The sequence below is a fragment of the Centruroides vittatus genome, unplaced genomic scaffold (assembly GCF_030686945.1).
Source record: "Centruroides vittatus isolate TY-2023 unplaced genomic scaffold, ASM3068694v2 contig_2480, whole genome shotgun sequence".
Taxonomy (NCBI): Eukaryota; Metazoa; Arthropoda; class Arachnida; order Scorpiones; family Buthidae; genus Centruroides; species Centruroides vittatus.
The window spans coordinates 316,204-344,019 of record NW_027121568.1 but is presented as its reverse complement, the minus strand read 5'-3'; the positions used below and the strand labels follow the sequence as shown (position 1 = coordinate 344,019).

The window sequence follows — 27,816 nt, the reverse complement described above, 5'->3', positions numbered from 1 at the left end:
TGACTTTTTAAGCATTCATTTTCTTAGCAAACATGTTGCCAAAAATGATAGATGGTAGAGTTTTATCGAGCCATTTGTCACATCTTAATGAGCAGGTAGCCGAAAAATATCAAATAAGAGAAGTACCCGAAAAAAGCAAAGCCCTAAAATGCATTAATAAATCATCCTAAATACAATTTAATCATTGTCATGTGCTGAACAGAAAACTGCAAGTATTTTGCACATAATTCAATTTTAGATTATTAACTGCATCATATACTGTAAATTTTGATTTCAGGCTGTGTAATATGCATTATAAAAAATATTTATGCAAATTTTAAAGTAAAAGCATTATCAATGATCTTAACTTTAGTTGACATAAAATATCCAGTTATAAAATTACTTTATTAATGTTTCATATATTAAAACTTTTAATAATAATTTACATATAAAAATTTAACTTTTGCCAGAAATATTCTATATTTGCTTCATATAAGGATAAGTTTCAGTAGTGAATAAACATAAGAAACCTTTTATCAGAGCAATTAAAATTTGACAGCTATTAAATTTATTAAAAATACAGTTTATTTACACTTCTCCCATTGAATTTAGCAACTGAACTAATTCAATTGCATATTACTTGATTTTTAATAGAGATCTCCATCTTGAAAACTGGGAGCACTTGCCAAATTAGTATTAAAATCGTTTTTTGAATTTTTCCTTCTCCAATTGTTATCGACGGCTTTCAATAAATCCATTTTGTTCAAGTTAATTGTTTTTTCACTTCCTTTGTAGCCTTCGTCGCATACATTTAAACTGTCCATTTGTTGACTATTGTAGCTTTTAACTTCACCATTTTCATTGTCTGGTATAAAAATAGGATTATCTTTTCCACCATTGTTACATAAGTTGGGTTCGACGTCATTAATATCTAAAGAATTCTGACTTCCATTATCACTGAAAATAAAAATTTTAAATTTTTAAAAATTAATAATATGAAAATTAATGAACTTATATGGTTTTATCTCTCATACTGTAATTAATCATCATTACTTAAGCCAGTAATATCTCTAATTTTATACTATTAAGAGAATTTCAATAACAAAAATTAATTTATTGAAAATTTATATATAAGTAAGTTATAGAATTATGCTTGTTGCATCGAAAGAAACTATCATACAAATGTTCTGTTTTTCATACTTTGATAATATTTCATTATTTATTCTTTATTTTTGTATAAAACAGCATAGTTTAACAAAAATTCATTCTGATAAAATATGCAGTGAAGGAAAATTAGATGATTGACTTATCACGATAAATTCTATAATGCATACTGGCTTTTTGTGTTTATTTCTAGAATCGGCATTAAGATAGATCTTTCTGGGAAACTGCACCAACTTCCTTTATACCAAAAATCATGATTATTTCCTCACAAAGCATATAATAATCTATCACATCTACAGATGTGAGAAAACGACATTATGCAACAAGTGGGTGAAGGTGACTTGACCTTTGAACCTGAGAGGAGCTCAAAATCAAGACTGCATCTAAAATCATTGAAGGCTACCCAATCATCAGAAGGCATAAATATCAATAAAAAAAAGGTAAGAAAAAAACTTTTAGTGGCATAGTTGACAGAATCAGTTAATGTCTTTGTATGAGTCCTAAGGACAATAATAATGTGTGCCTGATCTGCAGATCAAGAAAAACAATGAAACATGTCCAGACATAATGCTTCCAAAGAAAGACAGAAATATTTCAGTCTATATAAAAATGACCAAATAGGTCAATCTCAATTAAACAGATTTGGACAGTTCAAACTTGGCAGAAACAAATATCAGATTAGTAGTAGTAAAAAAAGCCTGGATGCAGAGCATATGAGAAGAGTGCAAAGGGGTATGGGATACAGATGCTGACTGTGAAAGAAATTAGGATGAACCTCATGGGATGGAAGGATTCTTTAAAAGCCCACAGGAAGAGCCATATAGAAACTTGTTGTTGTTGTTTGTCAAGTAATGGCAATGCAACACTTGGGCAATCTGCCTAGGGGGGAATGCCTTCCAGGAGGTCTTTTTTAACGGAAACTAGCCCCTATTTAGGTGTTACAGACGTGGAGAAAACCAGAAAACTTCACGTGGCCAGGCCATCCGAGCAAGGCACGAACCCATGACTGAACTCCCAGTGTTCAAAGTACAAAGACCACTTGGCCACTCGTGGGCATGCCATATAGAAACAACTGTGGCGGCACACCTTCAGTCTCCTCTCATTATGGAATTTAACTAACTGTATTTCCTTCAGGATTCAGGAGCTGGAAATATAGAACTCACATTCTTATCTTGCATTACTGCTAAATGAAAAGAGAAAGCAAAGAATCTTATATTGTCCAAACAATTTAAAAGATTATGGAATTGTTAATGGAAGCAAAACTGTCACCTGAACAGTATTAAAAACAGTTTGTTAAGATGGGATAACAGACCTCAGAAACTTGATCCCAATTTACAAAACAAGTGGCTGATAGGATCAGTTTCTATCCCAACTAAATCTGAGATGAGAGATTATGTAGTGTGTAGAAGAATAAGATTGGTTGCAGAGAAACTAATGGTGCTTGCCAAAAAATTTCAAGTGATACATTCAGATTCTGCACATTCCAGTAACTTTGTCATGCAAATAAAGAGGAACAGGGATGTGCTTCAAGAAGAGGCTGGATGGAAGTTGAATCCTGCAGCAAGAGTGAGTAATCTGGTAGGTAGAAAAATGAACCAATTAAGTTTCAACTGGGCCACTTTGCACACAGCTATCCACATATCCCAAAGGGAGAATGGAATACAAACAATGGAGCATAGATCTGATGTAAAGACACCCAGGAATGAAAGGAAATGTGAGAGTAAGGTCAGAGACTATATAGCACTGACAGGGGCAGGAAAGCTGCTTCCTCCATTAGTAAATTCTTGTGTGGACATTGGAATCTTATCTGATGAATAACTGTAATCAAATATAGAGTCATCTCAACCATGGTTAAGTTTCAGGATGCATTTTGGAATGGAAGTGACAACACATCTGAATCAGAATCTCCCTTGCCAAACATTAAAGGAATGTTAAGCAAGGGAGATTCTGTCCTGGGTACTCCAGATGTAACATGTACAGTTCCAGATGAATCACCTATGGGAGTAAGGATCTTGCTCCACCTGAAAGACTTTGCAGCCAACACTGCCAAAATGGTGGAAAAGATTATCAATGAGAGTAGGATGATTATTGAGAGCTCTTACCTAGAACAGAGATGATGATGAGAAAGGAAAAATGGATTCTACTTGTGGAGAGCATTGTTGACTAAATGAGATCACCTACCAGGATTTATGATCTAGGTATCTAGGACAGGGGTTACGAACCTATGGCATGTGTGCTCAAAGTGGCACGTAAGAGAAATCATCTGGCACGTAATGTATCATATGATTTCTGTCCTTTTCAATCATCCTTTCTGTTTATCACATGATCATCCTTTTTTCAATCAGATTTTTTACATTTATTCGAATTAAAGCGTATTCGTTAGACTTCGAATAATGATATTTAAATAAATTAAAGACTTTGACACACATTAACATCTTTAAAGCTAAGTATGCTTACAATATGGCATACGGACTCAAAAAGGTTCGCCATCCCTGATCTAGGATAAAGAAAAACAAGATGGATCTGTAAGACTTCCTACTGGTCTGGCATAGTGGTTGAAGTATCAGATGGCTTTGAAATCTTGGATATTTGATAAGATTCTAATAATATCCTTGACTAGGCTGAAATGATCATTCAATCCAGTAAAATGGACACCACAGGACCTTTAGATCTCTCATCAGATATCAACCAACACCAACCAACATTTTGTGGCCTTTGCCACAAAATGTTGATTGGTGTTGACTGATATCTGTGCTAGATGGCTCCCAGTATATAATATTAATGCCAGTGCCATGTTGACACTTTGGTTCAGATGTCCTGAAGCTTATTAACTGTGAACAAGATATAAATTTTACAGTGGTTTTAACATAGAGTTTGCTTAAATCTTTGGATGTTGAGATCAGATTTTCCACTCTTAGATATCCCCAGAGCAACAAAATGATTAAGAGATTTAGCAGAACATTCAAGCAAATAAAGGTGAAGGCTATTCCAGTCCCTACCAAGAGAAAGGACTGGAATAGCCTTCACCATTGTTTCCTTCTTGCTTTGAGTGTACATGGAAGTAGCCAACCAACAAACAGGCTTATCTATCTTGCTTTGAGATATTGTGTGGTCAAATGCCTAGAGAGCATGTCTGATCCCAGCTCAAGTTTCATCAAAGAAGGCATCCCAAGAGTATCTTTCTACTGTATAATTGTATAATCACAGATTACACAAGTGTGCAACTCGGCTGACTGCTAGAGAGACAATGAAATAGTTATGCACACCATTATATTGATTGATTGGTTGAGTACTGAGGTACCACTATTTGATCAATATAATTTTGATATATGTGGTAAGTATTGAGGGATTAATTAACTGCATTAATCAAGGGATACCTATATATATACATAATGTACATAAAATGCTCTTTTTATAGCTATGCCCTCCTTTTTTATAGTATGCAGGTGCTGCTGGTGGTCCATATCCATCTATTATGATTAGAAAGATGGAGTTGGACATGAAAATGCAGTCACAATGGATTTGAAATTATCTGTTGATCAAAGGCAACAATTAAGGGCACTGCTAACCTGCTTTGAAGATGTATTCCATTGAAAGGATCAGTTGGTGAAAGTGTGTTTCCATGATATAAACTTGATAGAGGAGCACAAACTCTCCTACCAAAAAAATCTTACTGATCACACATGCTTTCAGAAAGCAGTTAGTCGTGAAAATGAAAAAAAGTGGCATTGAAATTTAATGTATAGGTAAGTTGAATTATGAAGAAGGACAGCAGAGTCCACTTGTGCAATTATTATGACTGTCTGATATCCAATGGCATAGGTAGATGATCTCATGTGTGAAGTCACCAAGAGGAAATGTATCACATTACCAATATCCTTTTAACAGGTTGAATAAATTCTGGTCCATCCAGATAGCCATCATTGACAACTTTTGTCACCCACAGTGAAAAGTCATGCCTTTCAATTAAAATAATGCATCTATAATTTTTCAGTAAGTAGTAGAGAACATTTTGAGCTCATAGCATCTCCAAATGTGAGAGAATGATGGTAATGTATGGTTTTTGTGAAGTCCCAAAAACAGGTTGACATTAATCATTTACATTAGAAAATTGTCCATTGTTAAAGAAGACAAAAACTGATCAAAGATCGGATTAGAGACATTAGTCATTTGAAACCACAACGCAAAAAAAAGGACGTCGAAAGGAAAAAAGGGCCTAATGTAAAATAAAACGCAATAATTGTAATAATTAAAGGTGGTAGTCGAGTGTCCACCAGCAGAGATGGACCTTTGATAAGTCGCTCGTATACGAAATTTAGATCATCGAAATTTGGGAAAAGGGAAAGGTTTTTAATAAAAAGGAACATCCCATCAAATCGTTAAATTTCGAAAACCTGGCCGACTAGACAACAATAGGGAAAATATGAGTGCAAGTTTCAAAGTTCCATCAATTCTTCCCATCCAGAAGTAACGGACGGTATCAAGTTAGATTCATCGAAGCAGCTCTTTCTCGTGACTCGAACAGGGGTCATTTTTCGCCTAGAGACAGGCGAGGGACCAATCAAGAAAGAGAAAGAGGGGGGATGCGGAGCCAATCAGATGAACAAGACAAAAAAGGGAGAGGGAGAGACAAGGGGTCTTTTTCCTTCTGGGCGCAGAAAGGCCAGACAGAACTATGAATCTACTTACGGCTAATACGCGCACAAAGACAATTTATTTTTTGTGCATTGCGCTGATCTGCTAATTAGTGCCACTAAAGACAGACCACCAGTGACGAGAGGCTAACATCTCCACCTGTTGCTGCCCCGGGGCCTATAGTAGAAGACATCAGGAAAACGCCAGCGAGACTGAGACTTTTTGAATTTTCTAATCGTTTGAGAAGAAGTCTGTACTAGGTGTAAGTTCTTTTATGTCTAAATAAACGACTTTTTGTGAGACACTTGTCGTCTGTGTCACCTCCCCCACTCCCACATGCGAATGACCCTAGACCATCCTGTTGCAGGATTAACGATCCCCCCAGAAGTCGGCTAACTTACAGTTTGTTCCAGGAGGAAGTTTTTCTCTTTGATCTCCCACAGGAGAGGAAGGGAAGGAAGCAATGTTTAAGAAAAAAGAATCAAGTGCAGTATTGATTTCAGGTTCAATTGAAGTTCAACGATTGATCATGAGAAGACAAAAATCTGAACTGACCTTCAACAAAAATAAAACTTTAGTGAATAAGACACACACCCATACAACTATAGTTTAAATAATATGCAAATATGAAATGAAAATATATAAAATATCAAATAACATGACAAAATTATATCTTAAAAAACTTACTTATGTTCTGATATCTTTAATACTCAGTTTTTCAAGATTATTTTCTATATAAAACATACTGGATTTTTAAAAATCTACTAAATAATTCAAATACAAGCTTATAAACTTTTGATTTTATTCTTTATAGTATATATTTTTTTGTTGAAAAACAAATTTTCCTATTGTAAGTGTTGTAACAAAAGTTTATTTCTAATCAATTATTTCAAAAACTAATAGGCCAATCATGGTATTTCTTTTTCCAATATATACTAGCTAGGTATACACTAAACATAATGAGAATTTCTACTCAATGTCCTAGTTTTGTTAGGAGCTGAATGATCATCAATATGTACTATTAATTACCTTTTAGTGTATTCCAAAATATCAAGTGGGATCCTGGGAACAGGCTGTCAAATATGACAGGTAAGTGCTTCATTGCATAACGGAAATGCAATGTGAGAGCGGTTTTGGTTACTGCTGTTTTATTTAACAGAATTTGACATTATTAAATTAGATCACTTGTTCATCCAACTCCTCTCATATTGCACTAAACAATGATGAGAATTCTGTCCCCAATGAAAATAGGGCATGTGTGACAGAGTATACATTAGCAAAAGATCTACAGTATAATTGTTAGTTTTTGAAATAATTTGCTGGGAGAGACTTTTGTTACCATCTTGGATAACTTAATGCAGTTTGAAATGTAAAACTATCTTTTAAATGATTTTCTTTTTTATAAATTACTAAGAGAAATCAATTATTTTTAAATGAATGTTAGAGAGGATAAAGTTCTATTCAAAACAATAGAGTCAAATTATAAATGTATGCTGAATATTGAAAATATATTATCAAAAAATATAATTGAATCTATTAATATTAATTTTCTTTCTTCTAATGAAACAGTATCATTTTAATTAAATTCCAATTTTATCATTAACAACAGTATTACCAACCTTTCAGCTTCTTCTGAAAAACACTTATTAACAATTTCATCTTGATTCCATATTGGATTAGATCTAAAATAAGAGAAAATAAATTTAATTTTTCAATCTTATATTTTAATGCATGATGAAAATTTGTTAAAACATAAATACAAATCTTAGTGTCAATTAATATCATTTGTAACTAATTTGTTTGAAAGAATACATAATCTGAATTCATAAAAATTGATACCTTCCCAATTAAAAAAAATCATTTACCTTCACTTATGTTTGATAACAATATTGTTAAGATTTTGAATTGCATATAGTGATATTTGTCACCCCATTTTAAAGTTCTAAGTTAGCTTTATTTTAATGCTAACTTAATTTTGTTCATTTAAGATTCTTGTGAATTTTGATGTTGTTATCCATTCATTTGCTCAAGACTGTTGGTGACCCTTTTGGCAAGCTTCATCCACAGTTTCCTATCTTGTACTGCTACTATCAACTGGCTCATGGTCATTCCAGTGTCCATTTTGATGGTATCAAGCCAGCACATTCTCTTGTGACCAGGCCTTCTCTTACTATTGACAAGGGCAAACATCATGAATTTTCAAGTGACTGTGACTGCATTACAAGGTCAAAATAAGTGAGTCTGAGCAAAGATATTCTTTCTTCTAAGGATATGTCAAATTTTACACAGTCTAGAACTTTCCTGTTAGTCACCCTATCAGTCCATAGTATTAGAAACAGCTTCCTCCAGTGCCACAATTCAAATGTATCTATCCTTCTATTGGCTCTTTACAGTCTAACTCTCATTACCATACATGACTGTGGGAAATATAAAAGCCTGAACAAGCCTTAATTTAGTTACTATCTGAATAACCTTGCTCCTCTAAAATTTTTTCCATGTTTAGCATTGCACTTCCTAATAATGAAATTCTTCTCTTGATTTCAGGTGTTACTTCTCCATCACTCAATTTTTGACCCACAAAAGATAAAATCCTGGACATGTTCTATAGTTTCTATGTCTATTTTTGTTTGAGTCTGGCTTGTTTTGTCTGTTGTCATCACTTAGGTCTTTTTAACATTGAGGTGGAAGCGCATTTTTGAATTTTGAACACCTTTACTAATTTTCAGCCAATCTGTGTAACGATGTGCTGTCTTCATTGTGGTTTCCTGATTGGTGTACAAGGACTTTGAGTTTTACTAAATATGATGAGATGCCAAACTTCTATATGGCTTTCCAAAGCTTATTGTAATTCACACAATCAAATGCCCTGCTATAGTCAATGAAGCACATGTGAAATGGCACTTTTGGAATTCATGAGCTTTCTCTATTATCCACTTCAAATTTGCAATTTGATCAAGTGCCTCGTCCACATCTGGAAGTGCCATTTCAATAATTGGTCTTAACCTTTCTTGTATGATCTTGAGAAGTATCTTGCTTGCATGTGGAATAAGGGCTATTGCGTAATAATTTGTACAGTCATAGGAGTCACCTTTCTTTAGTATAGGGATAAAGATTGGAAAAAAATCAATCATGTGGCCATTGTGCAGCTTCCCACATTGCCAGACAAAGAGCCATTATGGATTTAACAAATTTTGGTTATAGTAACTCTGTTGGAATATTGTCTATGCTGGATGCTTTGTTTTTGGCTAGTTGTTTCATTGTTTTGATCACTTCTGACTTCAATATGGGTGGCTCTAAATCTGGATTACTGTTTCCATGCGGTGGTACAGGCCCATGACTGCAAGCATATAGTTCTGTATATTCTTTCCACCTGTTTCTAATGCTCTGTTGATCAGTCAACTCCTTCTCATACTTATCTTTTATGTTACCTTTATGGGCCATGAACAGCTTTTTAAACTTCATGATCTGTGAGAAGTTCCTTGTGTATCCTTTACTAAATTCTACTTCACATTGTTTGCATTGCTCATTCCATGTTGGAACTCTGCATTCAGTCACTTTACTTCTTGTCTGTTAACAACTGTTTCTGCTGCCCTTCTACAGTCTGTGATTTCAATGGTTTGCTTCAACAACTGATTACGACATTTTTCTGAGATCTTTTGAAACACTTGTAGGCAGCTTCAGATATTGTGGATCAAATATCATTTCAAAGTGATTCAGTTTGCTTCTCTGCTGTATCAAGCAACTCAAATCTGTCACCTCAAGAGTAAATGAAAGAGGGCTCTTGAAAGAGTCAAATTTTCACTGTGGGACAACACATTTCAATGTACATGATACAATATTTCTACTTTAAAATTAACTAGAATTTAAAAAAATAAAAACATTTCTACTTGAAAAGCACAAAGTTTGAATAATGAAAAGTAAATTACTGAAGAAATTCATAATGTTAAGAATATTATAGAAATATAATATATATTTAAAAAGATCATGCTACTACGTGATAGTGAAATGAAAATTAAAAGCTGACTGATGCTGATTATATAAATTGTTTGTATCTTCAAATAAGCATAGTTTACTTACACTTGCATAGCATGAAGATTAGTATTGGGTACAATAGTTGTATTTTCTTTTGTCATATTATAATCATTTGCATCTGAAAGAAATATAGAAATTAAAATTTTGGTAATGCTTATAGATACAAACATTTAAAAATTTCTAAAAATTCAGTTATAACCATACCAGTATATGCCTTAGCAGTTGCTGCTTTTAATAGTCTTTTGTAACTAGAAAATAAAAAAATATAATTTTAATGAAGCAGTATTAAATTGCATACAAAATATATTTTATAGAGAAACTTACCTGCTAATTCGAATGTAATAAACAATTAGTAGTAGTAACATACAAAAAATTAAAGTTCCAATAGTAGCTACCAGAATATATGATTCTTGTTCTTCCCAAAATGTCTTATTTATGTTTTTCTCTGTAGTATGTCTCTAGAATGTTATGATAAATATTTTAAATTATTTCAATTTGATGTGTTATATAAAATAACATATCAAACTGAATATTAATTAAGATATTTTAACATATTTTAAATCAAAACAAAAAGAACTTACATCAATATGAACATCTCCCACAAATGTTCTTGTTTTTGCCGTAATCACCGTATAATGTCTGTCTATAATACTGAAATTTATAAATATTTATATGATATAATAATTTATAATTTTTTCTTTTATATAATTATTGCTAATAGTACATTAATACAAAAACAAAGATATATCTTAAACAGTATCAATTTTAAGATATGAAACTTAACTTGAATTGGAAGTACTTTTATATGGTAATAAATTAAGAAATATCAAACTTTTTTCTTATGTTTCTGAACTTACAAGGAAAATACACTTGATATCACCAATTTAATTAAATGTGGTACCAAATGAAAGATAATTAAAAATACAGTCGTGGTACTAAAATATTAATTGCAGAATACAAGTATTAAACAAGTTATAGCTCGTTAAAGTTTTCATGTTTTTTCATACAAAAAACTAATTAAGCAATGACTGTTTAATATAATTAGTACAATAATGATAATAGTTTTTAAGAGTGAAATTTGAGTTGGCAATGAAGTGATGATTATGTTATATGAGTTGTGAGTTATCTTACATTATTGACAAAAATGTATTATCACACATATCACATTTTTATTTGCAGAATAACAAGTGTTAAAGAGATGACACATGGAAGGGCTTAATTAGCTTAATAAGACATCAAGTGTACTTCCCTTGTTAGTCAGGATAATCTTAAAATGGCATGTTATTTGTCACTCTTCAAAAATTTTGAAATTATCATTTTTCTGGAAACAACAAATGAATCAAAGACTACAAAACTTAGAATCAGAACTTCTGCATGTAGAAAAAAACTACACAGACTCTACTTGATGAATTTATATTCAAAGAAAAATTGATTTCATTATACACGTATCCCTCGTACAACACTGGACTTCTATGACATGGTTTTGCTCTAACACTGTTTGAAAATTGGAGAAATCCTCATACCATACGGTTTCCAGTTTTTCTTTAACATTGAGAATTTGGGAAATCCTTCATACAAAATTTCACAACTTTTAAGTACAAAGCTTTCTTTTATGTACACTTGACTCAAATTTGGGCAGTTATCCTCCCATGTGTTTACTTGTTTGCTTATTGATATTTTTCTGCAGCTGTAAGTAGTTTATAACTGGCCCACACTCGAGTCAAATTTAACAAACCACAAGACAACGTTTCTCTCCACTCCCAAAATAATATTTTACAATCATGTTATTAGCAAAATACCTAAGAATTTTTAATTCGAAATGATTAATTTAAGGATAAATTTTGAAAGATAAAAAATCTGAAAATTAATTATAAACTAAATATTGTATTTTTTAGAAAAATGCATAAATTACTTTTACAAATACTGTATTTATAGACTTTTTAATTTAGGAAAATAAAAAAAAATTTCAAAATTTGTTTTATGATGATGAAACAATTTATGCAAATATATGTTACAAAAAAAGAATCTGTAACAATCAATATAATTTTTCATTCATCACTCTCTTTAAGGTTGCAGTAATCATCTAAAACTAATTGTATCATTGATAATTATACAATTACATTTTAACAATAGTATAAGAAAAATAGATTTCATTCTTTGAAGAATGATTCCAAGATGTTTATCCATGTTAGAATTCCACACGACACACTTGTTTATATGCATTGTAATTTTAGTAATAACACACCAGTATAATTATTTTAATAAGTTAATAGAATTATTTTAAAATTAACATTTTTTATACCAAGTTAACTTTTTAATAATATGTTTATAAGTAAAGTTAGGTCTATGTAATATGACTGTTTTAATTTATTGTATTTTTACAATCGTTTCATATACATTTTAAGTTATAGATTACAATTCTGACACCCCTTTATACATTTAATAAAAACACATTCAACTTGTTTATCAACAAAATAAAAAATAGAACTACTGATATATTAGATCAAAAATCCAAAAATCAATGAAATTATCAAACTATTTTTGTTAAATAATTATTCCAAAACAGGGGTGGCCAATCTTTTTGGGAAGAGTGCCACTTCCAACTTTTCCAACGTACTAAAAAATATAAAAAGGTGAATAAATGTTATTTATAGGCTGATTATGGGGGATTTTTTTTTTTGTAAGTTTGAGTAGTGGATTAAAAAATAATGTAATAAATGAAACAAAAGTACAAACTTAGGTTTTATTGTTAATAAACATTTTTAAAGATTCAATCAGTTAGGTTATGTATAAAATAAAAATGAATAACTCGAAACATTTAATTTTAAATAATTGTTAAATAGTCATTACTTATTGATGTGGCTTTTGAATTTATAGTTTTTTTACCAAGTCATCTATATTAGGATTAGTTCTTGAAGATGCTAACAAGATTAGGTGTTTTAAGTGCATATCTGTTAATCTTGAATGGTATTTTGATTTTATTGTGTTCATAATAGAAAACAGTTGTTCACAAATGTATGTTGATCCAAACCTACAATAATATCTGACAGAGAAAACGTGTAAATTTGGAAAATTGCTTGTTGGTACAAATTTCCAAAATTCAATATAATTCGGATCACTTGCAGTTGAAATAAGTTCCTTATATTTGCTTTTCAGTGTAGTATGGTGCTGTAGGTCGATAATTTTGGTTTGGATTTCAGGTGGGTAACAATTAACGTCTTGCAGAGAAATTGAAAAAAGATTTGTGAAAAGAGCAGCATTTTTTTTTTATTATAAAAATCAACAAACCTAGCACCGAATGAATCCTGCAAAATGGATATTAAATTTTTAAATCTATCATAGTTCAGAGCATTTTTGTCTTTGGTAGCTAGTTCCTGCATTAATGTGGAATGTGTTAATCTTTTTTCTCCAAAATCTAGACAAAAAAGCAAAAGTTTGTTCACAAAAGAAAATATATGACCAACTAGAGTAGGAAAAATACAATCTTTTCCCTGTAATCTTAAATTTAAATTATTTAAATGTCCCATAATATCGGTGAGAAAAGCTAAATCCCATAGCCAATCTTCATTCTTGAGTAGCAAGCACTCACTGGGCAGTTCATTGTTTTCTTCCAGAAGATATTTTAAAACACACTCCCTCAAATTCAAAAATCTCATGAGTGCACTTCCTTTGGAGAGCCAGCGCACACTACAATGAAGGAGTAACTCGCCATCCTCTTCCGTTTCTTCCAGGAAAAGCTCACAAAATTGTCGTCGATTCGGAGCTTGAGATCGTATTTTGTTGATACAGCGCGCTACAGGGTCAACAACAGAAGACAGGCTTAAATCCTTGGCACAAAGAGCTTCTTGATGGATAATACAATAATACTTAAAAACTTTTCTTCCCAAATAATTTTCAAGCAATGTAACAAAACCTTTTTATCCTGCCAACCATGCAAGGCGCTCCATCTGTACAAACACTATCTAATTTTGTCCACTCTACTTTGTTAATTTCAATTACATTTTTAAATTTTTTAAAAATGTCCTCACCTGTAGTTAAAACTAGTTGGTGCAAATCAAGAAGTCCTTCCACAATATCAAAATTATCATTCGTGTAATGCACAAATATGCTTAAGTGCGCATTGTCTGTGATGTCATGGCTTTCATCCAAAGTTAATGAAAAGTATTTGCAATATTGTAGTACAGAGACAATTTGTGTGCCAACATCCTGGCCCATGTCATCTATGCGATGCATGACTATATTTCTAGACAAAACTATTTTATCAACCATATTTTTGACGTTTATATCACCGACATTTTGGGCAAATATTAAAAGGCTATTGTTTATTATCGCCTCTCCGTCAGAATAGGGTTTTTCTTGCAGGCTAACAAGAGAGAAAGTTTATAAGAAGCCTTCACCATAGTTTCCATTTCATCATTTCTTTTCTGGAACAAGGATTGTTGGTTGGCTAAAGATTTCTTTTTTTTATTGATAAATTCCATTTGAAAGTGTGATCTGACAGGATATTTGCTGTTGAAATCACTATGCAGTTGTTTGAAATGTCGGTTCAGGTTTAATTTATTCGGTACTGCTACACAAATTCCACATATCAAACAAACAGGCTTGGAAGTATTTTGATGTGTAAACAAAAATTGTTCTTCCCAGACAGTTTTAAAATCATGAATTGCAATATCCTCTTCATATTTTCTTTTCGATGTTGAAGGTTTACTCGTGGACATAGTGAAAATAAAATTTTTAAAATAATGACACTCAATGCCAAAATCTAGAAACAGTTTTAAAAAAGCTTAACGTCTTTCTTGGCAGTTTAAAATCAACTAGTGTTGCCACCTGTCCGGTTTTTGATTCATTGTCCAGGTAAACTATTAATTTTGTCCGGGATTTCATAGAAATTGTGAAATTATGATGAAACAAAGTAATAGCAAATATTTTTACAAATTTACTTTATTTTAACAGCGAAAGACTTCACACTCTCACCGAAACTTAATTCACCATCTTACGCCGACATATGTCGCAACCTGTCAACTTTTTTTTTTTTTAATTATTTTTTTGCTTCTCAGCTCTTTAAAACTAAGTTATTTCATTTCTTAATTTAAGTTGCTCCTACACAAGTCCCTAACTGGTTTAGAACTAGCATGCACATTATTCTTTGCATATTATACTGGTGTCAAACAGTGCCAGTTTCCAGCACTGTTGTATTCAGTAGCAGATGAGTAGGGTTTTTATGAATTTTGACAAAGTTCCTGAAGATGACATTATTATTTTATCAAATTTTTAAATTTTTCAATAAGTTTTTGCGTGCCACTGTTAAAACTCTGCCGTGCCACAGTGTGGCCATCTCTGTCCCAAAACCACCTTATTAAAATGGCTTGGTAATTTAGAAAATACAATACTAGACATAGCCCCAAACATTAATTCACCAACAAAATCCTGTAAGGTTCTGTATGTCAAAAACGTTTTCAAAATGATCCAAAATAAATTCAAACAATTTAATATACGTATTGTTCTAGCCCACCCCAACACAATCCAAAAAAGATTAAGCAACAATAAAACTATTATCAACATTCCTGAAAAAAAACAATGTGGTTTATAAATTTTCCTGTAGTTGTAACCACACTTACATTGGTGAAACCAAAAGAAAGTTAAAAATATGCTTTAAGGAGCATATCAATGGAATAAAATACAACCTTAAAAACTCCACCACCACTAAACACTGTATATTCCATAATTGCAATATTAATAAAAGTTCATTAAAAATATTAAAAACCAAAAGAAATACTACCAAAAGCAAATCATATGAACACTAAGAATTTATCAAAATCCATGATAACATAAGACTAAACAAAAACACTGGAGTACAGCCAATGGTGTAGCATAGTGGGGGTGGCAGGGGCGGTCCGCCCCGGGCGGCAAAATTTCACAATAAATAATAATAATATCTTGTAAAAATTTGAACCATTTCATTTCATATTTTTGTCGCACCTATGATTCAGACCGATTGAAATGAGTACGGAATTGTTCATTACTTGTACCTAAATAAGGGGGCGCCAAAATTTTCCTCCGACCCAGGCAGCTGACACCCACGCTACGCCACTGAGTACAGCTAGATCCCATCTGACGCCTTAAACATCTGAAACCTATTAGCTAGCAGGTAAAAATTATATCATTAACACCAGATACCACCCTGTAGTAGAGAACATTGTTTGTACGAGCTGACTGTCTGCTAAAACGTATGTATCTTTTCTTAAAATAGCTCATACTTTTTAACTGTCATCTTGCTTATAGCTTTGTATTACATTTGTTTACCATAGTATTTACTCCACAATATGTTTTGTTAGCAACAATTATAATCTCTGGTTGCTATTTGTACTATAAACATAATGTCATCTGTAAAAAATACTGAAAATGAGGTCATCCACACATCAGCAACAAAATAGTGTTCTTATTTATGTATGTATAAAAATGTAATTTTGTACTATTTTAATCCAAAACCTAAATGTTTGTAATGAAAAACCGCTTGTATTTTTGTAGATGCCTGTATAACCACCAAATTGTAACAAATACAGCCGAAGAGGGACAGAAAACTTGTCCGAAATGCATACCGTCGTCATAATAAACCCATGTCTACCGACTATGTCAATAGTGTGTGATAAGTCCTGTGTAGAGATAAAATTATACTCATAGTTTCATATTAAAAAATTTGTATTTAAAAGATATACTAACCTTATTGCTTCATTTGCTTCTATGACTTCATTTGATTTCGGATTAACTAAATGCATTAATACTTCGGTACTGTTAATAAAAAGTCAAAAAAATAATTAGATAATTTTTTGAAATTACTACAAGAAAAGCTATTAAAGTATACACTCACAAGTCTTTGTACCGTAAATCATTACCAGAATAAGCAGAAACATCATCAATGTTAACAATAAATTGCGTAGATGACTGTAAAATTCTATTTGGAAAATAAGAACGAATAAATAAATTTAAACGAAATTCATAAAAAAAATAATCATAACAAATTTCATCATCATTATTACTCTTGTAAATTGATTTGATCTTCTTGTGTGAATTGATTAACATTTTTGCTAAACCAAATTTTAATTTGTTGATCTTCTCTCATCAAATAAATCTAAAATAAATTAAAATAGGATTAAAATTAACTATAATACATATTTTAAATATTTATGATTAAAAGATATTTAAAATAAAACAATAATAAGTAATCTTTAATATAGTTTGAATAAATATACAGTCAAACCTCAATGTACAGTACTTCAATAGGAAATGTACTTTTTCCTAAATTAGTTAAGGATAAAAATTTTTTAAATAAATGACTAAATCCTTTTAATAGTGGTAACTGTTGAGGAGTGATAAAGCTCAAAATGCATGTTGTTGAAAATTGAGTGCTGTAAATCAAAAAATTAACTAAAAAATTAAAAATATTTGAATAATTATAAGTACCTTTTATTTATGTGCATATTTGCCATATAAATGTTTTTAAAAACAATGTTTTGAAGTTAGAAGAAATAAATTTTAATTTGTGTCAATGGAGAGAGCTTAAGCCCCTGCAGCCTCTTGTGTATCTGTTCCCTAACTGATGAACTGAAATGTGAATCTAGTGTCTGGCACTGTTTCACAACACAGCAATTAATAAAAACCAATATGGTTCCAAAACAAGAGAAAACAATTTCTCATAAATGTTAAAAAGAACTCTTTAATATTTATGAATTTACTATATATCATATATAATTTTGCATTGTAAATCTAGATATTGCATTGTAAATCTAGTATTGCATTGTAAATCTAGATATTCACAAAATACAAGGGCATTACCCTGCTTAAAAAAAATACCAGGGCAATGTTCTTGTATGTGGACATTAAGGATCGTTTTCAAAGCCTGTCATAAGTTTGACCAAGCCTATAATAGGGGCAGCCAAATGGGGCTTGACATATCTAAGACATACTCCCCATGCAAAATGATGTTGAGGCGAAATTTATTATAAATTTTTGTCACCTTTAATAGTTTTAATTTGATAAATACAGTCTTATTGTAATTTGTTTTTACTCTTTCCACCCTTTAGGCATTAAAAAAGACCTTTATCCATATCCATTAAGGATTTGGCCAGTCCCACAATGGGGCAACTCAATGGTGAGTGATAGGGCCTGACATATCTGGGACTTACTTCCCATGAAAAATTACTGGAGTTTTTTTATTTGCATGGATTTGATTTTGCATCTCCCAGAGTGAGAGGCTAAACTAACCACCTCAGCCATCTGACCATTGTCTTATGATAATTAGTTTTACTATTAATACTATAAATTAAAATCACTTATAACACTATAACAGCTAAACACTATAAGCATAACTTAACATTAATAAATCATATCATTTTTATATTCATAATTTTAAGCTATAAAATTGCTTAAGATATAAAGAATTCTTTTTATTTTTTATATTTTAAATTTAATATTTTAACAAATTAATCTCGATATATTAATTATGTAAAACAAATAAATTCTTTTAGAATATCAAAATTTAATTACTTAAATAAAAAATTATATAATAAGTATCTTACTAAAACTTTTGCTGTATCATTTAAACTGTCTTTATCTTTAGCCATGACATTGAAAGAAAACTGTCCTTTCATTTCAAAAGTTGGCTGGAAAGCAAGTGCTAATTTTCCAGTTGTTTCATTTAACAGGAAATAATTGCGTATTCCATCTAATTTTTCACCTTTAGTAACTTTAATGTCACTTATTACATGATATGTAACAATGGCATTTTCACCTTCATCTTTATCTGTGGCCTGGAAAAATTTATCTGTGAATACATTTACTATAATTTTTACCACATAAAGTTGTTAAAATATTATATAGATCATTTTAAAAATGTATACATTATATATTAATAAATTTAAATATATTAAAATCAAGAATGTACTATATTATGCATACAAAAAGGTTTTTTACTTTTCATCATAACTTTTATGACTTTTATTTTAGTACACTAAGAATATTTTAGTTCCTTTACAATACCAATTCTCAGGGCCGGATTTACCAATCCAGGGGCCCTGGGCACAAATTCGGTGGGGATCCCCCCTTTAAGAGTAGGCAAATTTGATGATTTAGAAAATTTATACAAAATACTGTACTTTCAATTAGATTTCAACTAGGAAGTTGTAAATTTCATTTTAAAATAAGGTTATTGTAAACATACATATATTTTATTGTGTAAAACTAATTATTTTAATTTAACTGAAAAATACCTATGTGAAATTTTTTCCCAAAATTTTCCAATGTTTCATAGACTTTTTCTCGGGTTTGGTTTTCTCTGCCTGTTGCCCTCATGATTAGGCCACACTAGGCTGTTGCGGTAATAGAAAAGTTTTAGTTTTGTGGGGGCCCCTATTTTGTGGGGGCTCTGGGCACAGGCCCCAAATGCCCTTATGTAAATCCGGCCCTGCCAATTCTATGATTTGCATTTTGGAAATTCAGCTTTTATATACAGTTTTGGAATGCTTTATGTCTGAAAGTCAGAGACCAGGCAAGTATGATATATCTAGATATTAGAATGGCCATGCTAAGAAAACTCTTATAGAAGCATTATTGATTGCAATGCCACAAAATCTTGTAGCGAAAAATAGAAAAAGGGATATGGTATGGATCCATGGATTCATTATACTTGTAAACATGAAGATGACTTCAATGGATAGTATTTAATTTTACATAGTTCTTGAAGTGTAGTTATTTTCGAGTTTATGTTATATCATGTTAGATAAAGTTGTGCGCTTAGTTTTCTAATTTTCAAATGTGTTAATGTTTGAAAATTTAAATTTATTTTAAATTAAAACTCAATTGTCTCTCACTACCCAAGTAACAAATGATTTGAATATTAGAATGTTCTAATGTTAGTGTGTTTGTTTTGTCAGAATATAATAGATTTTAAGATGGAACTGCAGATTCCAAAAATGTTAATCCAAGATAAAAGCTTTTTTGTTAACTCCTATAACTGTAAAATGATACTTTTGGTTCATTTTAAACTATGGAGTTATATGATTTACCAGTATTTAAAATATTGTAAAATTTACTGAATAAAAATAATTTTTATTAGAAAAATTTCCAAAATTTTGAGTCATAATTTTAATAATTTTATATTTTTTAATTCTACCAAATTAGAAATATAAATTAAGAAAGAAATGTTATATAAGGATTTAATAAGACGTATAATAAAATGTGCATAGGTATTTTTAAGAGAGAGAAACATTTACTTTATACAACAGTAACAGATTTTTATCAATTTTATAAATACAATAAACCATACACTGTATTTGAAATTAATTAAAATATCCAAGCCAGAAAACTGTTAATCATAAAACATTATAATTCAAAATAAAAAAAATTTACTATTCTATCTCTGAATTATAACTTCTTAAATATGAAAGTACTGTAATAACCTGAAATAGATTGCACATTTAGATCTTTTTTTCTATTATAGTTATAAACTTTTGGTATCAAATTAAACTTATTATAGCTTGATAAAAGACATGAAGAATTTGTAATTTAATAAAACGGAATTTATACAAATACAAAAAATTGATCGATTATCATTTTTAAAAAATGCACAAAGCTTTCAAATATAATTTTTTTTTAAATGTCAATAAATTTTATCAGACAGATATACCTTACTTTAAAAAGTAATAATGAAGACAATGAAGACAAGCATATTCCATTAATATGCTTCTTAGCCATTTACATAATGTTTTAAAATATTAATGCTATTTTTTTATAGTATATTTTTCCTAATAATAATATTTAATGAATTATCTTCAATCTTAATATTTAAAAAAATAAAGATAATCAATTTTTAGAAATCTTTTTACTCCTTTCATCTATTTTTATACTAAATTTTTTATATTATTCAAATTGTGAATTATTAACTGGTTACCACCATCCACTGGGAATACATATCATTTTAGCTGAACTCGGCAAAGAACCTACAAAAACGTTCTGTTACTTATAATACATTAATGAGATTTGTTTATGTAGAAAGTGGCATATTTTTTTAAATTATATAAAATGCAATTAAAGTTCTAGACCATTTAATAAATAGTCAAGAAACCTACAAGGAAAAGTTGATTTCTTAATTTTTAATATATTTTTTATAATTCTTAACTTTTTAAAGAATTTATATCTGATGAAATTTTCTAGATTTTATTTCATCTGTTCACAAAATGAATCACAAACATTAATAAATATTGATTAATTATGATATTTTTAAGATTTCACTACTTACAGTAATGGTAAGAATATTTTTTCCTTTCCTGTCTTTAGCTTTTACACCACCAGTAAAGTTTGGTTTAATAAATTCTGGAGCATTATCATTAATATCTAGTACACGAATTGTTATGTTGATTAAATCAGGTTGATTTATCTTAAATTCATCAATATGATGTGGTTTTCTAGAGCATTCAATTTGAGCCTTGACAATTATATAATGAAATGGACTTTCTTCTCTATCCAACTCCTTGGCTATGGTTAATATTCTTGTATTTTTGTCAAGATGAAAGAGCGATGCATTTCCCCCTTCATTCAAAATGTAAATCAAACTATTAATTATTTTACAGAAATTAATCATTTATATAATTATTTAAAATATTTAATTAAATTGTTTTTAATTACAATATAATTGGAAATTATTAATCATAATACAATCATTATTTTCAATAAATTTTTTATACAGTTCAAATTTTCAAAATGCACAGACTTTTATTTCAGAGTTTTCAGTTTAGTGTGATTATTTAATAAATGACCTGAACTTTTTGACAGAAGGGAACAAAAACTATTGTAGTGCTGCATCACTATATACAATTTTTCATATGACTTTTGTATATGTTTATGTCCTTTGAGTAATATGTTTTGTTAGTCCGTGCCTGAAATTGTAATTGTTGAAATGTTAATATTTTCGTTCGGGTAGAACCACCTTTTTGGGGTGGTATCGTCTGCTGTGCAACAATTGGTTGTATGATGACTACATGAAGGGAGTGATGTAGTATGATGGCAGGATGTATAAATTGACATCCCATGTGCAGATGAACTATCTTTTTCCTAACCGGGACTTGGGTCAGACGTACAGAGACTTGTTTGAAGTGGGAAGTGAAGTAGGAAGAAAGAAGGACACAACCCAGTTTGGACAACTGGTAGCAAACCACTTGAGAAGCAATTGGATCGCATCGTAGTAAGTTATACATCATGATAAATTATCATTAACATTAGACTGAGTGTTTGGGGTGTATAACCGGATAAGACTAATATTATCGTTCTCTGAGCTCATCAGTGAACCATGTGGCCAAGACTGTTCAGAGTGGATTCTTGGACCCCCTAAAAAGAGAATTTGTTCTCATACTATAGAGATTCAGCGAGCGACCTTCATCTGTAAATTATATTGTAAATTAATTATTATTTAGATCACACGATTGGCTCTTCGTATAGGATCTATTAATTGTCGCGAGTATTGTTAGTTGTATCTGGTAGTAAGTAGTGTAAGTTTTGATATATTTGTCTATTATTAAACCTTTGTCAATTGAAAGTCAAGGTGTTTCTATGTAAAGTCCTCACGTATACATTTTACCCAACTTATTGTCTGGAGTACTTTCGATACTTCCTAGACATTACACTATAAAACTATTATAATATAAAGCCACACTAACTATATGAAACACAGACAATATAATGTCAAATTTTTGGTAACTTACCAATATTCTTGTAGGGGTGCTGGCATTTCTAACAATGCTAAGTATAAATTTACTGAAGTTGCAAAATTATAAAATTTCTTTTGGTTTCGTTTATATAACAATAAAATTATTGTTATATAAATCAGCGACACGTCTGAACATGTAATCTGAACAAGTGTAGGAGGGGGAGTGAGTAATCAAGAGTTGTGTGGCGCTCAAACAAAAGACGAATAGACAAGATTTAAAAATCGCATAACTCCGGGTTCGCGCAAGTCGGAGTAGCGTAAGTTGAGGTATTACAGTACCTACACAAGTGACTAGCACAAGGTCTAACACAAAAAGTGGTTCTGGCAGTGAGGTAGACAAAGGATATGTTCCACGTGCAGTAGACTAGGCTCAGTGCCATCTATTAGCAGTCAGGCCACTCGTCTAACTGACACTAACATGTGACAATAATAATAATTATTTTGCTAGTTAGCACCTTCTTGAGATGAGAGAATTCAGTAGTTCCAATGAACCATAAAGTAGAGCCAGCAAGAGCATAAGCTTCCAATAGGACCATCCATGCCAGTAAAGTCTATGGGGAAAGTGAAGAAAAAAAATGACCCACAAGAAGAGCATCTGATCTGAATGAGAAGTTGCTGAACAGCATTTGTTTCCCATGTTAGGGATTTATAAATACCTGGCTTTCTATAAGCACACTAACTTCTGTGAGAAAAAAGACATGGTTGTAACATGTTCTCAGCATATCAGTTTGGATGTCATTCAGATTAACAAAGTTCACATATGAATTAGGCAGAGACTCACATTAAAAAAAATCTGCAACAGTGTCCTTTGGCCCCATAGTGAATGCAGCACTGGCCTAAGTATGACTACTGCATCAAAAAAACCTTTGCCACTTCACTCACTAACAATTGATAGCCAACCAATACGCTTCCATGTCTGGTGTCATTGTCCATCAAGGTCAGAAAACCATGCCAACAGATGAAATGAACTCAAGGTCTCTCTACCTACTAAACTATTACTAAACTGTAAATAGATATGGTAGTATATAGACAGATACATGACATATTTTCACAAAAATATCCAAATTTCACTGTTACAGAGCAAAAGGTTTTGATCAGAAAAGGACCTGTCCCTCACCACACATCCACCTCCATTGTGGACCTGGCCAAAACTCAGGATGAATTATGATTAAAAAGGTCCTCTTAGTGCCTTCTCGGCAAAAAGAATGGGAAGAAATGCCCAGACACAACAAAAGGAGGCCATCCTAAAAAGAAAAGTAATCCTATTCAAAAGTGGGGTCCTAGAAAGTTCATTTACAACTCATCACATATAAATATTTACTTTCTATTCTTCCTATTAGTATCAAGGTGAAAAGATCCTTGTATGAAAATAAGATTTTGTCTTGGAAACAATATTCTTTATTCATTATATATATTTTTGATATTCATTCTAAAAAGAATTAAGTCAATGCAAGCCAAAAAAACAACTTAACTAGAATTGTTAAATTTTGACAATGGTTTTTGAATAATTTATCTCAATAGAAAAAGGTATTAATATTTTATTAATCGCTGTATTTAATACTTAGATGCCTTGTACTTTATTTATTAGTTTTTAATAAAAGTTTCATTTGGGTTGAATAAAAATATACAAAAAATTCAAATAGCAGTTCAATACTAGTATTCCAGTATTGAGATTGAGAGCTTACTTTGCTGATATACCAATATTGATAAAATTCCTTTGGTATTACAATCTGAAATACTTAACACTACCATATAGTTAGGAAATTCCTAAATACAGATACAATACACAAACAGCATTACATAACAACAATATACATAAACAAACATAATGAAACTTGATAAGTTTGTAAAGCCAAACAACCACCGGATTACATCGAGCTACTTTTCTGTGATTATATTTAATTACTAAATAATTTGTCACTAGAGAGCAGTGTTAGGCACCATCTCTTATTAAATAAGAGATGGTGCCTTCCTCTAGTGACAAATTTTTATAATATAATAAAATATTTGTCAAATTTTTTTAATTTATTTTACTGGGTCTTTTGTTTCATTGTTGTATGGAGAGTAGCAACCATTGTCTAAATGACATCACCAGTAATATTGTAAAAGAATAAAGAATTTATTAATATAGTTATAAGATATCTGCATGAAATATCCCAGAAAACTTTAATATAATTTATACTATAGATATACAGTCGAGTTTGCATAAGTCATCACCTGGATAACTCGTCACTCGTCGGTTACGTAGTCAGTTTTTTGTGGTCCCGGCCGACTTACATAGGCATTAATGTTATTAATGTTAAAAAACTCAGTTTACTCAACATCATTTAACTTGTCACCACTGGATAAATCAACATATTTTTTCTGTTTCACACTTTTTAGAATTCTGATAAGTCGACTCTTTCCCTAAAAAATGAGTTCACACCACACAGCTTATTGTACGGTGTAAACTCATTTTTTTCAGGAGGGGAGTTGACTTATCAGACGTCTAAAAAGTGTGAAACAGAAAAAGTATGTCGATTTATTCAGTGGTGACGAGTTAAATGATGTCGAGTAAACCGAGTTTTTGAACATTAATAACATTAATGCCTATGTAAGTCGGCCAGGACTACAAAAAATTGACTACGTAACTGACGAGTGTCCAGTTATCTGGGTGACGACTTATGCGGACTTGACTTATTTTAGGTTTTTAAATATTTTTCAGCTTTTATAATTTGAAAAGCATTAAATTATTGAATTTTATGTAACTATTTATATTTAACTTAATTAATTCATTACAGTTAAATCTAGTTTATACATTTTAATTATAAGTTATAACATAGAATTTTATTTTAATGAATTTTGTAAATTTCCAAAAATGAAAAATAACTTACCCACAATAAAATAACAAATAGTGATGTTATCGTCATCAATCAAAATAGCTTCGGGTATTGTAAATTGTTCTTCTCCTATTATTGAATGTTCAGTGAAATTGGCATGAATCTGATGAAACAAATGAAGAGTTTAATTTTAATTCAATTAATGTCACAATAACCAATTTAGTAAATTAAATATTTTCTTTATGACTTATATTCAAGTAAATATGATAACATTATTAAAATTTGAATAAAGTATAATGTTTGACAATTTTAATATGAATTAATAAATGATTTAATATTGTGTTTATTCTTTTAATTTGTTAATGAAATTTTACTTTATTATTTATAATTCAAATTAATAATTAATTTAACATTTTTTACTTGGAATTTCAGCTTAAACTTATTTAAATTTTCTCATTCATTATATTATTCATTAAAAAGTTTCCTTTACTTAGAATTTATTTTAGATAATAAAAACAGTAATTGTGTAAAAAGTATTAAAACAATAAAATATATTAATATGTCATATTTTAATTAGATATTTCATTTTAATTTAAATTAAAAACAGAAATATTATGTTAGGAAATCAATATTATCAGTAATAAATAAAAACTTTTTTTCAAATAATACTTATTCAATTGATAAATTATTCTATTAAAGTTTAAATGAATTATGTTTGAAATCATTAAGAATAATTTACCTCTCTTTCATTAAATTTAGGTTTATCGTCTATTTCATTTGTTACATAAACATGAATAATTGCATTTACATCAGCACAATATTTAGGTTTGCCGTTATCACAAGCTTTTACAATGATCTATTAAAAAAAGAAAACATAAATTATTTTGAAAAATATATAAATGTAGTAATTGAAATAGTTTATAATTATATTTATACTACCTCATAAAAGTCTTTTTCGGATTTTTTAAGTTTTGTATTAACTGAAATTATACCATCTGGATCAATTTTAAAAGCTTCTGTATATTTTTTTGTAATCGGATCATCTTGAATGATTGTGTAACTGACATTCCCATTCGTTGTCTTATCATTATCTTTATCTGTTGCTTGTATTTGTATAAGTTTTCTACCTTTGGAAATAATTTCATCTGAATCCTATATTTAAATAAATTATTAAAATAATATGAATCTGAAAATAAATTACTCAATATTTTCTATAAAGACTTAGATTATTTAATTACATTTTAATTAACAGAATAATTTATATATTTATTTATTTTATTTGGTCATTTTAATAATTTTTAATCTAGGTTGCAAAGCATACTTAAATATGTTGCATGTAATAACTACATAATTCTATGAACATTTTCTTTCGTCTACAACAATCATCATCAGATATTCTTGAATATAACTGACAGAATATATTTTTAAATTGAATCAAACAGATCCAACATTCAAAAAGTTTAAAAATACACATGTGCAATACCATACAACATTGAACTGATGTAGAATGTTGACAACTACATAATATAACAAAATCTTTTTAGAAGTATAATTCTTAATTTTCTATAAATTTCAAAACAACTGTTAATAATCGAATGTTTTAAGTGATAAATTAAATAATCTCAAACTGTATTAAAATATCAAAAATACAATATTAACTATTTTTTGATGAATATTCATTTTTATTCAATATTTAACAATTTGAAAAATTTGCAGTGTTAAATTTCCTTATCCACCTTTAAAATAAGCATTTTCTGCACGTGCAAAGTTCTCCCACCATCTGTACCACTTATTAAAATCATATTTGATCCTGAGAATGGCTACTATGATAAGTGTAAATGTTTGATAAATAAAAAATTGTTGCTGGAACAGGCTAGAACTCTTTAAATTACACTTTACTCCAGTTTTAAGAAGCTTATTAATGTTAAAATAATCTTGTTGTCAATTCTGTGTTAACGTCTTAAACTGTCACAGTACTTTTCATCTCTTCTGATGATTTGAATCTGTGACCCTTTCAGTAAAATTTTCATTTTTGTAAAAACAATAGTCTGCAGGAGTGAGGTCTGGTGAGTAAGGAAGTTTATAGGTAGTTTGTTAATGTAAAGTTTAACTTGTTCAAGGCTAAGTTATGCTACAACTGGCCAAGTTTTTGTTTAACTAAACCTAATACTAACAAAAAAATTTTTTAAAGTTATTTAACAAATAAAAACTCACCAATTTTATAAATAAATTATTTAATATCTAGACAAACATGTTAAAATATTTAGTTTCTACTATGAGATGCCATTTTTAAAGATAATCTTGTATACATGTGCTTATTCAGAATGGATTCATGTTCATCGAATGTGAACATAAAAAACTTGAACATAGTCATATAACGTCATTATATCTTTCAAAGTTACAGTAGAAATAATGCCGTCTCATTTTAGA

General features: G+C 30.1%; 1 protein-coding gene across 3 annotated transcripts in view; it reads right to left on the bottom strand.

Annotated features, from left to right (window-relative positions):
* Positions 1-510: 510 nt before the first annotated feature.
* The window catches only part of LOC136971370 (cadherin-23-like), a 132,186-nt gene continuing 104,880 nt past the window's right edge, over positions 511-27,816 (bottom strand). For all 3 annotated transcript variants that reach the window (XM_067265812.1, XM_067265810.1, XM_067265813.1), the window contains 14 exons: positions 26,326-26,538; positions 26,126-26,242; positions 25,441-25,549; positions 21,104-21,393; positions 18,387-18,617; positions 16,848-16,939; positions 16,679-16,762; positions 16,531-16,599; positions 10,392-10,461; positions 10,135-10,268; positions 10,015-10,058; positions 9,856-9,928; positions 7,398-7,460; positions 511-936 (listed from right to left, as the gene is read on the bottom strand). In XM_067265812.1, the coding sequence (XP_067121913.1) occupies positions 627-936; positions 7,398-7,460; positions 9,856-9,928; positions 10,015-10,058; positions 10,135-10,268; positions 10,392-10,461; positions 16,531-16,599; positions 16,679-16,762; positions 16,848-16,939; positions 18,387-18,617; positions 21,104-21,393; positions 25,441-25,549; positions 26,126-26,242; positions 26,326-26,538 (1,899 nt within the window). In that variant the 3' untranslated portion in view covers positions 511-626. The remainder of the gene's footprint in view (positions 937-7,397; positions 7,461-9,855; positions 9,929-10,014; positions 10,059-10,134; positions 10,269-10,391; positions 10,462-16,530; positions 16,600-16,678; positions 16,763-16,847; positions 16,940-18,386; positions 18,618-21,103; positions 21,394-25,440; positions 25,550-26,125; positions 26,243-26,325; positions 26,539-27,816) is intronic.